Source organism: Hyposmocoma kahamanoa, unplaced genomic scaffold, assembly GCF_003589595.1.
Source record: "Hyposmocoma kahamanoa isolate Upper Pololo Valley unplaced genomic scaffold, ASM358959v1 94, whole genome shotgun sequence".
NCBI lineage: Eukaryota > Metazoa > Arthropoda > Insecta > Lepidoptera > Cosmopterigidae > Hyposmocoma > Hyposmocoma kahamanoa.
The window spans coordinates 11,635,308-11,649,338 of record NW_020654878.1 but is presented as its reverse complement, the minus strand read 5'-3'; the positions used below and the strand labels follow the sequence as shown (position 1 = coordinate 11,649,338).

At 34.7% G+C, this 14,031-nt stretch overlaps 1 protein-coding gene across 1 annotated transcript in view; it reads right to left on the bottom strand.

The window, feature by feature from the left end:
• Positions 1-7,406: 7,406 nt before the first annotated feature.
• LOC113237909 (lachesin-like) overlaps positions 7,407-14,031 on the bottom strand; it is a 48,482-nt gene continuing 41,857 nt past the window's right edge. The window contains exons 6-8 of the mRNA XM_026474626.1: positions 12,163-12,288; positions 11,713-11,892; positions 7,407-9,100 (exon numbers count right to left, since the gene is read on the bottom strand). Coding sequence (XP_026330411.1) covers positions 8,904-9,100; positions 11,713-11,892; positions 12,163-12,288 — 503 coding nt within the window. The 3' untranslated portion in view covers positions 7,407-8,903. The remainder of the gene's footprint in view (positions 9,101-11,712; positions 11,893-12,162; positions 12,289-14,031) is intronic.

The following is a 14,031-nucleotide window of genomic DNA, read 5'->3' as shown; positions in this document are numbered from 1 at the left end:
TTTTTTTTTCACAATGTTGCGAGATCAAAAAGAATGTTAAGCTTGCCTCTTAACATTTCAATTGAACCTATGATGCGTGTGATAAGAGTGGTCCAAAGTGATATGTTCTTGACTGTCAATTCTAGTGTTACCCTCACGTAGCACCAGTTACGTTAAATATGTAGTGTACGCTGGGACGTAGCTTATGTTGCGTAGCGAGATGTACTTTATAAATATAAACTGGGATTAACTTCATAACTTGATATTTATTGTATATTTTTTACATCTTTATTTCTTGAAGCTACAATTCGATCTCTCAAGATGTTCTTTCTTTCCATTCTATTTTTTCAAACACATTCTAAATACAAAACTATATTCATTCAGCCAGTAGTTCTACTCATAGAGTAGAGCCTAGACTACAGTAGCAAGCGTTACGCAAAAGGTGTACAACCACTTTGACTATAATTGTCTGATATTGCATAACAATATCGATGGTAAAATAAATAAAATAAACAGTATTTAAATATAAAAAGACAATATTTCTCACAATTTGTTTTTGTTTCTATCCGTGGTATCTCCTTTCGTTATTCATCAGGATTTAGAGATTATTTTTATTGTTTGCTTTGTCTTGAGCGTAATAAATAAATAAACAAAAATGTTCAACAATCAAAGGAAACCCTGGAGTTCAATTTGTGAAAGTCACGCGTGAATGTCAATATTCACGTTCGAGTAACTTTCACATACGAATTCGTATTTAGCGAGGCGACGCTCATTTTTGCATATTTTTTAAATATTTAATGCTTTATAGCCATTTTAAAGCATCAAGCTAATCGGAAGAGTTTATGCATTATACACCAGTTCTGTTGCTTCAAGTAACTTCATATTTTTCCACAAGTGACATTTGCCAAGTTGATATTGATCGCTGAAGTCTGTCGCAAATTTTTATGATGTAATTAAAAAAATATATACATATAGAGTTTGAAGAAACCGTAATTCTTTGGACCGAATTTCATAAATAAATAAATATAAAGACAATATCACATACGTTGTTATGTTGCGATCCCAAAGTAAGTAAATAAAGCGCTTGCGTTATGGAAATCAGAAACAACGACCGTGGTATCGTCACAATAACACCCAGATCCGAGACAATATAGAAAAGTTTTCTACATTGACCCGGCCGGGGATCGAACCAGAGACGGCTACACCATGACAACCAGTATACAAGCTACTCGACCACGGAGGTCATCAAATGTTATATTTGATGACCATTATTTGTATACTAGTTATATACATTGACGGTATCAAACTCCAAGGCGGCAAGCCAAATTATTTAAAAAGTGAAATGAAGCGTGTGCATGTATAAAAATAAAAGTTTGTTCTAAAATAATGTGAACATTCAAGACGGGTTACCTTTCAGTAGTCGAAAATGACATTTTCCAGAAATAACGTTTGGTCGAAATTTCCTAACCTCGAAAGTAATTTTGAGAGAAAAATGTTTTTTCTTTTAAACATAACTTAATCTAACCTAACTGGGCCTAAGCGTGTCTTTGCAATAAAAATTCAACATATTCTGAAAGAACAACTGTTTCCTTATAATTCGGTTTTCGGTGTAATGAAAATTCGAACAAACGTTAATTCGGACAAAAAAATTTCGACTTTGTGATAGGTTACCTTCAAGACGTTCTACTTTTGTTCCATTCAGCTCTAAAATAAAACCGTACTAGATAATACTTTCATTACACATTTTCTATCATTAAAAAAACAAAGAGGTTACTTTGCTTACCGTTCTAGCTGACAACGGTTTGAATAGCTTTAAAAAAATACTCGGTCGATGACATTTCGTATGACATATTAAATTCCATTGCAGATTGCTGTACATACGATGTGATCGAGGTGCGGCTCGCAGCAGTCGTGGAGTTGCGGGGTTGAAGTGGTGGAGTGCAGGGGAACCCTGACATGAGCGTTTTCGAAGAATTATCGTTGCATGACAATATTCACCGCACAGTCGAATGTAATAAAAAAAAAAACAAAATGCCAACAACGCAGCCGAGTTTTTTCCCACCGTTTGTGTGAGATTTATTGGTCACTTTGAAGGTTCAAATACGGTGACCATATGTGTTTAGAGCTTATTTATTTATCCTTTCTGAACAAATGCATTATGCATATATATGCATATTAATCTACAACGTATCACATTGTGACAAAAGTATCGCTTCACAAAGATGTCAACAGCGTCAAATAGGGTGACCACAACGTATTGAACGTTGATGAATATGAAATATGATCGAGATTCGTTTAATATGGAACGACGTGAGCTACGTATCAAGAGCATCAGGTCACGTTGTGGCAGCTATCGAGTCACCGCGCCAGGGATACCGGCTGCCTATGACATTATTAAACTCAGGCGCATCTCTGCTCGAGTGACGCTAAAAAACTACGTGACCGCATTGCACAATTGAAGATTCCGCTCTGAAAAATCGCCTGGCTCCGAATTCAGAGCGGATCCTGAACGAATAGAGAAAAAATAATGGTCCGTACCGGGCCTCTTTATCGACTGTCCCGAATAAATTATGTTGATGAAACTTTTAGTTTGAGTGTTATACCTTCGGTATGTACGACGGCCACTAGCTTTATACTGAAGCGATAAAAATTCAAAACCCTAACGGTGATAGAGAATCGCCTTGAATATTTCATCGTTTTGAAAGATTTGCTCGGGAGTTCTGGTTACTACGTTACACAGTGTATACCACGCTCGTACTAAAGCTTCTTAGGATTACCTTTTCAGTTGCTGCCTCGCATTTTGCTACAGATTTTCAATTCAACCTTGCGTCACTCTCACTAACTCTAATGCCAATAACAGTAAGTCTATTTTACAATTAACACTAATTTAATCAAATTGTTTAAGTCAACCTACGTCACTTCTTATATAATAGTCTCAAATTTAATCTAGGAGCTCTACCAACGCTTTCTCACAACATTAAATTCTACGAGCGTTGGATATTAAGCCGCAGTGGGACCATGAAATAAAAGCAAGCGCATTAATTCAAGTGCAACACGAAAAATGCATTAGTGCTTTGCCTCTCGACCATTCGTCATTGTCCTGTACGACGATTGACCTCAGGGGCCATTACGAGCGCTCGCTCGATGTGAATAAAATTGATATAAAATCAATATAAAAAAACTTGCATTTTGTGCCCATTTTTCCGAGTTGCTATATTGGAACGCTTGTTTTGTTGAGTAGATCGGTTTTGTGTTTTCATTTTCAAATGGAATTTACGTAGAGTTCAATTTATTTTGGATTGTTATCATGCAAATCGACTGAAAATTGTGAATACTGTATATAATAAGAAATACAAATGGATTTTTTTTATGTAAAATAGGTTTGCACGGACAACGACACATCAGACTACACATTTTTGTTCGAAAATCGCCTCCAATGCAACGGAACAAGATACATCAATGTGTAGCTTGATGTGCTGGCGTGTGTACAATCTCATCTGATGCTAAGTAAACACGTGGATGAGGATTATGCTTGCTCCCTTAAGATATTTGTAAAATGATGGGTATGCAACTGTTCTAAGAAATTTCTAAGCCTCGATAGTTAAATTTTTAAGTTGGTTTTTATATTGAACCAAAAAATTAATTTAATCACAAAAAACTTTTAAGAATCTATTTAAGTTCATTGAAAATGAAGATCTAAGAAATAAATATTCGAAAAATCATATGCTAAGTGGGGCGCACTATAAGTTTCCGGAATGAATAAGATAAAAATACTATGAACGGTCAGAAATAAATTTATTGTTTCTCAAAATATTCTCCGTTAGCGTTAATGCACTTTTCCATATGAACGAACCAATTTTGAAAACATTTATGCTACTTCTCCGTGACAATCTCTGAAACATATTTTTCATACTCTTCAACAGCCTCTTCAGGGGATGAAAATCGTTGACCGCATAACTGGTTCTTAATTTTTGGAAATAAATGAAAGTCACAAGGTGCCAGGTCGGGACTGTACGCGGGATGGCTCATAAGGTCAACGTTGTTCACCTTCAAAAATTAATTTATCTGTCTGGCCGTGTGAAAACAGGCATTATTGTGATGCAAGATGATACGGCGTTTACGGTTATTTTTACGGAGTTTGTCAATAACTTCCGGCAAACAAATGGTCGTGTACCAATCACTACTCACGGTACAACGATCATACGGCGCACAGCATCGATGTTTTTGTTGTTCACAGCAGTGGACGGGCGACCATTACGGAATTTGTCACACGATATTCACACGATCGCGTTTGAATTCTGCAAACCAGCTATAAATAGTCGTCTTGCATGGTGCTTTATCGCCAAAAGAAATTTGAAGCCGAGAGAAGCTCCGCTGAGCTGTTAACTTACACTTAAAGTCGTAGAAAATCATACTACGAAAATTTTCACGAGTTGAATGTAGACAACCAAATTCTAAAATGACTCCACAATGTAAAAACAAGTGACAGCCAGATGAAACAAACTGTACTCTACAGCCAAAGAGTTCCATTTTCAAATAATTACTTTTTAAATATTGTTTATGTAAGTGGCCAGTTCCGGAAACTCATAGTGCGCCCTATGTACCAACACTTATTTCGTAGTTCCATTATAATTATTTCTGGAGGTTTCTAATAATTGTTACGGAAAATCTACCTTCAAATGATTTGGAAGAAGAATTTCGTAAGGAAATTTATTCATTTTTCACATTTCAATAAGTAATTACACATTTATTGTCAAAGTCAACGTAACACATAATATTAGCACAAGATTTCGAGATAAATATGAAACAATATTGAATATATCTCTACGATGTCAAGTCTATGCACTCCTTGTCTTAAAATCGCTGCGATAATAATGTTATCTATACAATCGATGCCCTCAGATACCTGAACCTCTAGCCGACCTTTTTGGTTCTGATGGCTTTTGATTTAATTCTTATGAATGCATAAGAATATGTAGAATGCTACACAACATTTTCTAAGGAATTCCAGTGTCATGGTTGACATTCGTATGTAAGTAAATATACGTTAAAGATCAAGTTAGCTAAAAAAGTTTCTTAAAACATCATTCATTAATGATACAATTTGGTTATCATGTCAAACTGAATTTTATGTCTTACGGATTAAAGGTTAAGTACCTATGTTTAACACTTTTCTTCACGCTTATCTATTCAAAGCCAAATGGTCGGTTAGGGGGTCAGGTATCTTAGGGCGTCGACTGTACTGTTAAGAAAAAAATTATATTTCTTTATACTTAACATACCTGAAAAACTCGAAGAGGGTAAAATACCTACTTCTACTTAAAATACACTTGCCTTTACTACCGTGGAAATAAACAGAAATAAACAAAAATAACTAATATTTTTTAATTCGTCCGTTTACCATAAAACTCAAAATCGCTTAAACAACTGATAAAAAGTTGATCTGATTTTCTTCCTCTGATCTTTTTATTTTTTATTGATAATATAAATAAAGAACTAAATCTATCATTGAGTATTAGAAATTTACAACAGCGGCTCTAAGACATTAAGTATCTATGTAAAACTTACACTAATCAGTTTAAAAGTGATAAATATTGGATTTGTTATGTACCGCTTACTAATAAATGCTACTTTTTATAAATAATATAACAGGTGTGTTTTATTAGATATAGAAATATACAAATAATTACCATTTAGTACCATTATCTATCAAAACGGAGCGGAGAAGAACTGTTTCAGCAACACAATAGAGTAATTCGTTATTTTAACTTCTGTATCCTACCGCTTAATTATCACCGCAACGACAGCCGATAAATCTAAATAATGAATTATTGGTTGCCAACATCCAGCTTTCCTCCACTTCGCTTTGATGTTCACTTTACTTTGAGCGCTGTACGCGTTACGAATCGTAACGTATCGTATACGTATCACGCTAGAGATTTTTATTAAATTTGAAACTACTACACGCAGTATTGTAGTACATTCTGTAATTTAAAAAATAACAATATTTTGTATAAATTAACGTTTGACCAGCATGTTCGAAGGTTTATACAAACATTTTTGGGAAAAAACCCAATTAAGATTAAGTCGTACATATATGACACCCCTCATGGAAGAATGGCATAAGTGGAGTTACGTCAAAAAGGCTTATTGCTGAATTAGACACAGAAAAATATAAACCACATCCTCTCCAATTCTTGCAACTCAGTCGACTGATTGTATATCGAGTAACAAGAATTGGAGAGGGCGTGGGTTATATTTTTCTGTATTTAGATATAGAGCTTGCTTCATTAGTGAAGCAATAAATATTTTTAACGTGACTCCACTTATGTTATTCTTCCACGGGGGGTGCGAATATCTTTGTGTGGTAATACAATAGTACATCGAATAGATGTGTATCATGTACGTATCTAACCATGTCACTGAGATTTCGCTGTAATAAATGCACACTTGTAGATATATTATATCTTAAATAGAGGAAATATTACAGCAGTCTAGTCGCCAAGATGACAGACAGCTCGGTGGCATTATCTTTCCGGTTCATTGTAACAGTCCAAACTACTGTTTTCATTAATTTTCTGTCAAACATTTCATGCCACAAGGCCGTCTTACGTTTAAAAAGTCACCACAATCATTAACGTGGAATTGGCATAGGTCGATCAGAAAAAGCTTTAGGTCCATGCGATGAGAGCGAAAAAGACATTGCGTGATTCGCTTCCGCTCGGATCATCCAAGTAAAACGCACAATGTCTTTTTCTCTATATTACCTGTACAGAAAGCATCGAGTACATAACCAAATGTATTCGATAACATAAAGCGATTAACCGGCAAAACTGTCACATTATATTCTAATTCAGTGAAACTTTACAGAATGTCTAACAATTATAATGCAAATGCATTTAAAATTTATTTAATTATATTTATTTCGCTTAATTATAACAAAATATCACATATTTCATGGAAATTTCTGTTGAATTTATTACTAAGTTTTAATTACACGTGTAAAGCAGTCGGTTTCCCGTGTGAGGCGAAAGACAGCCCAGTGGCATTGACGTTCTGACTTTCTAATCGTTGTCCGTGTGTTCTAAGCTCGAATTAAAATTTGTCCCGTACTAATACGGTTCATTTTGCTTGGGTCGAGAGGCAGGGACACTAGCTTTATTTCAGAATTTATTTTACAAACGAAATGAAAGCGGTTTGAAAAATGTATATCGTATAGTATACATGTTCTACTTAGTTCAGTTGTAATTAAAAAAAAGACATTGGTATATGTAAAGTACCTTTCGAATACATCGGTTTTCTTGTACATTTTCGAGGTAAGTTTGTGTTTTTTTTCAAACGTGAAAATTTTTAGGAATCTAAAGGATAATTTTATATATATATATATATATATATTAAATTGATTGATTCAACGGTTTCATTCTTAGGCGGAAACAACCAAAGCCATTTGAGAATGTATAGACTTATAATTGTCAAAAAGTAACAGAAATTGGGGTTTAAGAGTATAACAGTTTATTCACTGTTAGAAGTTTAACGGATAATTAGCAGAAACATGTTAACAGCAACACAGAGTTAGAAAAACAATATTTAAGCTACCGGGCTGTCGGTCGCGTTACGCAGTTGACCTGCAGAACTGAACATTTAGAGTCGCAATTCCACTTAATTTAAATAAGATAAACAAGCTTTGGTTGAGGACGTAAATGTTATATAACAATACAAATATAATATCCATGCTCTTCCAGTCTCTCAAAGTCGAAGCAGGAAGACAGACACCATTTCAAAGAGTACATTCACATTTATTATAAATTTCAATGGTCAAAAGTTCAGACAAATGTGTAGAACTGGATAATGAATTTATGTGCGAAATTTAATTTAAAATATACCATGAGCTTTACGATGAATCGTGATGAAACCTGCACGTCGCAGAAGTTCACAACTCTAGGAAACTGTGTGAAGTCCCCAACTCGCATTGGGCCAGCGTGGCGGACTAGGGTCTATACATCATATAACCCAAGGTTAGGTTAGGTTCCCAAACTTTTTGGCTCACCTCCCACTTAGGTAAGGTTCAACGCCCACCAAAACAAAAAATAATTGAAAACACGTATTTTGTACATTAACTTAACACAAAAATCACAAGGGATTTATATACCATTATGTAGTGTAGTTTATATAGATACCTACTTCAGTTTGTTTTCAAATACGGTAGCACTCCCTGGACAGCATCAACACATCCCAATTCCTTCTAAGGCCCCTACCGCACCGCTAAGACTCTATAGCGCCCTGGTAGGGACCACTTTGGGAAACTGTGGCCTACACCTATGCCTGAGAGGAGACCCGTGCCCAACAGTGGAATGTATAAATGGGTTGATGTTGAAGACATGGTCAATGAGGGTCACATTACACATTTTAACAGTGTGTAATCGAAACATTTCCGTTCTATTTGTTCTACCTTTAACAATCCCTTTAATCGTGTTAGGTTGTAAGGTCGCAAGGGATCCTTTATAATGGAATAAACAGTTTCCAGGTGACCAAATACGATATTTGATGTCTATACAGTATTAGTGTTGATTTTGTAGAAACGCGATGAAGTGTTAACAGGATATGAATTTTCAGTACATCCAATAAAGTGATTTATATTTCACAAAAGAAAAAGCGTTCATTGGTTAATTTAAATATTTACTATATTCATATACTTCATTCGCGAGAATAACGTAAATTTGTACAGGAGCATTTAAAACATTAAATTTAATTTCAATTGTATTTTGTAATTAAGTTTGATTTAAGTGACGATATAAATCATGTTAATAATGTTATATGTTTTGAAATATTCCATGAAAATAAAGTTTTTATTAAAATTTTATATTAAAAAAACGAAGTCAGTGAATTTGGGTATACATAATCAAAAACAGTTCTTAGTTTCTAATCTAAAACGTATGTACATATCGTAACATTGTCAATAATAATGCGTAGAGTTGAGGTGGCAGATGGTGCGCTAGAAAGTAGTGCGCGTGTGATGCGGCAGGACGCGCCCGCGCAGAGGGCAGGTTACGCGCACGTTGCCACGCCGCACCCGACACCATTGGCTCTTCTGCACCGAATCCATTTACACTTAGCTCTAACCCTGATAACAAAAAAGTATTTCACATTTTATTCAATTAAATATCGAGTTCATAAATTAATGATGATTTTTTTAACCCTAATTTGCTAACCTTAATGGTGAAACATTTTGTTGAAATTCAAATGGGACCGCTACTGAGGTACCCTCTCTCCTACAAAAAAGACTCATCAAAATCATCTACCAGTTTTTCTGCCCTATGTACAAAGGGAGATAGATAAAACAGGCAGGTTGCTAAGGAAGTTTTCTATAAAAACTGTTTTCACCCCCTTAATCAAAATAGGAAAAATATTACGTACGCCAAAAGACCATCTCTTGCCTCCGTGGCCGAACGGTTATCCTGCTCCGGCACGGTAAGCTCTGTGCGTCAGGTGCCATGGATACACACATTGACAACCACAAATTACACCCAAACTCACGAGAAAAAAAATATTTAGCCATATAAAATATATATATATATATATATATATGGACCGCTTCGTGGCAGTCCAGCATGGTAACCGTTCGGCCACAGCCAAATCACTGAAAAAACCCCGAAACACTTACTTACTTTATTTAAAAAACAATAAAGGCTATTTAGAACCGGAAAAATAGTTTAGTCCAAACTAAACTATAAATGCGACAGTAACTCTGTGTGTTACGTTTTCTCGCCGTTTTAAACCGCTGAATTAGATGAATATTGGTATTGATATAGACGGGATCTAAGAGAAGGCCAAAGGCTACTTTTTGTCACAAAAATAATTCTTAAAGGGCGTGAAATAGGGGATGAAAGTTTTTTATGTAGAACCAATAATTTCTCAGGTAAGTAGTATTGAGGGCTACTCGAAGTACCCTACGTAGACGATGTCGCGGGCAACGGCTAGTTTCCAATAAATATTCAGTAGGTGGCTTTCTCGCATATTTTAAGAAAATAAAGTAATTTATATAAAATTTGTTTATATCTTTAGTAAATTATACTTTTCAAGATTTGGGTATAAATAAGAACACTCATGCCTTTTGATAGGGTCGTCATTCTATTAGTAGAAATAAATCTACTTGAAAGATTTGATCCAAACCCACAAACAAGGGAAGTGAATTAAAAGCTTGTAAAACAGTTCGTAGTTTAATTTCTGTTCTTTAGAGTGAAAAACGACGTATTTAAATTTTATAGGAATTGTTGTACGGATTTGGGAACAAGTAAGAAATAAAATGGTTGTCAGTAAATTCTAATATGTAAGTATCTATATCTATCTAATATAGAACTAATATGTAAATATTGTTTCTGTCTCAGGCGGTTGTGAGTTGTGACGCATAAGCAAGCAAGATAGCATACAGACATTCAATATTTTTCCTATGCTTTCTCAATATTTTTTTTGTATTTTTTTTTCTACTTATTTTTTAATACACTTGATCTCCTTTTGATTGAAAATCTTTGAGCTCATGTAATTTTAAAACTGCTAAACCAAGACTGGAAATAGCGTCTAAAACATGTATGTAAAAATATTATTCATTAGTTAGTGCCCTAAAACGGATCACATTTTATATGAATGGAGCGCATAAGCAAGATAGTCCTGTGAAACTTACTTCCTGGGTATCGCAAAATGTCTGAAAGCGATTTTAATTATACCACTCAGTACGTTATATACATATATGTGTATAATACATATGTATATATATCGGTGCTGTTGCACACTTACAAGATATTAAATGATAATAGATGGTGGAGTTTAATTATAAGGACCTTAAACATCTGAAAGAAGTTTGGTGTTGATTTTAAGTATAGTGTATGATACAATGTTTAATTATATGTATTTAGAAGTAAGTAAACTCACGAAAGAGAAATGTATTGTAATTTAGAAACGCGATACATTATTTTTATCTCATACGCTTGAATGTCTCATATTTTTGGGGACTTAATTATCTTACCAGATAAGAGAATATTTCATCAAGATGGTTTCATTTGGTGACCTCTTTCACTTTCAGAAACTGAATATTGTAGCACCGTTGTGTGCCAGAGAATTAAATTTAGACAAATGTAGTTTCGAAATTACAATTTATTTAAATTAGTTTTACCACCTTATTAAGTCTGCAAAGTTTAGCAACAATTACATTTTTCTATAAATGTATAATGTTTATTTATATAAATATATTCAAGTGGTGCTACACGCAAAACATACGTAACCTCTTTTCATTAAGATGCAGGGTCATAAGACAATTGTCACGATAAAAAATTATTTTACAGAATTAATTCAAAATTTGTTTCAAGACAAAATAAATCTCTGCAATGTGACGACTGGCCGTTTGTCTTTCAGTGTTTTTTTACATATAGAACGTGGAATTCTTAAGTTACGTTATAGTTTTTCTAAAATCCCAAATGGAAGTATTTTCTTCTTGGAATGTATCTTAAGGCTCCACCGTAAGTAATTTGAATAGTCTTCCGGAAATATTACTTAGCGACTTTAGAATGCTATTGCTTTCAGCCTATTTGAAAAATGTATAAGTGGGTTTTTCTCCTGTATACTGTATGAAATAAACACCATCTAAATACCAACAACAATAAGAATACTTATATAGAGACAGATCGCTGTAAACTCTTACATAATATAGGTGATTTATAATTTATTTTACGTCGTACTCACTATGCACGCTGACTTGACTCTCCATCTTGCCGAGCGCATTGACGGAGGAGCAAATGTAGGTGCCGAAGTCACCAGGTGCCAACGACTTGATAGTCAGGTTCATCCAGAGAGAGTATTCGTTCACCATCGTCTCAGCGACGCGGAACTTCGGGTTTTCTGACAACTTGTCGCTTACTAGTGCTGTTGGAAAAAATAGGCAAGAATATAGAGTCAACAATGGTAAATCAAATAAATAATAGTGAGTAATTATTTACTCATTAGTGTACGATGAAAATGCCATATAGCAATTGTATATAATTAAATAAAGCTAAATATTGCACACGTCAGTAAAGAAACTATTTACAGTTGATAGTAATAATTATTTGTGAGTTTAGGCTAATCACAAAAAAGAACTGAGTTAAATCTATTAAAATCTGCATGCGTATAAAAAAGATGGAAATAGACGTTTACATTTGCCATCTTCTCGATACCAAGAATTCATGGCAGCGGGAGCAGACTCGATGTAGCACTGCAGCTGAATGTCACTGCCCAGAGGTGCGCCCACCAGCTGGTTCGTCACCTTTACTTGAGGTATAACTGGTAATAAAAGATATGATATTAGAATAAGTATGGCCAGGTATCACATTTATCTTTATTTTCTAGGAATCATACACGATCACAAAAAATATTTTTATCACATAATACTACGTGAACGAAAATATGTAGACTTGAACTTTATAAGCACGTTGACCTTGGTGACCCGGTGGTGAGCAATTTGGACGTTAGATAATGAGGTCTACGGATAGATTTTCGATAGGATTAATTTAGGAAATAAATGAGTGTTCTATGTCGATATTTTAGTATTTCTAATCTGAGACGAGGTAATTGATGCGATTGTTTGGCAAAATATACCGCCGCACAAGGTGCCGATATTATTTTAAGCCACAGTCAAACACTCCAACTCCAGAAGAGTGTTAAATGTAGTGCTTTATTTTCGATATCATAATCAAAGACTGTAACTCCAACAAGTGCTAAATGTAACGCTTTATTTTCGATTTTGCTTGAGAAGTCGTATATTTTATTGTGATGTTGGATCATTATATTTCGTAGCATATAGGATCAACTGAGACTTCTTAAAAAATAACCATTTCCCACATTTGATAGCAATGTGTCCTAGTTGGAGTCTGTTGTAAGACGACTGAAAATCGGTCGTTCAGGTACTATCTTGAATTCTTATGACTCTCCAGGGGTTTACATAAAACTGATTTGCTAAGTTCGGTTAAAGCGTTTAGGTCATAAACCGTAACGTGTAGGTATTATACGAGTATATATGTAAACTTAAATACGTAACGAATTATTTTCCTATTGATTTTGCAGTTTTCGGGTAAAAATCATAATATTGTATTGAATCAATCAGAACTGTTTCCCTCTCTATTAAGCACATTTTTGGAAGTAGTTTCTGTTTTTACATGATTATTTAGGATATGCCTATTTACACAGAATATGTTTATATTTGAACAGACAAACAGGCATAAAATTCCGCAAGCTAGCTGTCCGCATCGGGAAAGATGAAAACATGCGAATCTAGGTACCAAGGAATAAAAGTATTTTTTGATATGACGACCTCGATGTCCCAACGGTTTTCACATTCTCAGGTACCATGGTCGGTACTTGTAAGGCCCCAGAGTGAATACCGTTGCTCCAGTCGCATAGTACAGGAAATTACCTAGTTTAAGACAAAGTCATTGGATGTGTTTGTTTGGTACATTATTATTATTATTTTTTCTTCTTTATATTTCTCAGTCCATTGGCTGGTTTAAACCATACTCACAGACCGAAACCAAGTAAATGCAGTATGGCGTGTACCTATGGGAGGGTGTGTAACAAGAGTCTACTTCGTCCTCTTATTATTATTATAATTATTTTGGATATCTATTGTAGACAGTCGCTTCTCCCAAGGCTTAAAAGATTAATTTTGAATATTTAAATGGGAGTGGCAGTATTCCCCGGCAACGGCACAGTCGGCCGAGGTCAAGAACTTAGGTACAAGAACCAGCGAACGATACGTGCCGCATCGAGCAGGACCGCTTTCTACATTTTGTGCTGAAAGGAACACGTCACAGAAATTCACCCGCCTCAAGCTGCTACCAAAGCTGACTGGAATTAACCTATTTGCGGACAAAACAATTGGGATTATTTCAGTGGATATATAATTTGAATCGCAAACGTCTATTATTATTATTATTATATTATTATCTCAGTATAAAATGAAGTTAGTAGCTGCAATTGATAATAATGTATGTGGTTGCTACCACACACGTCCACTGTTTATATTTTTTC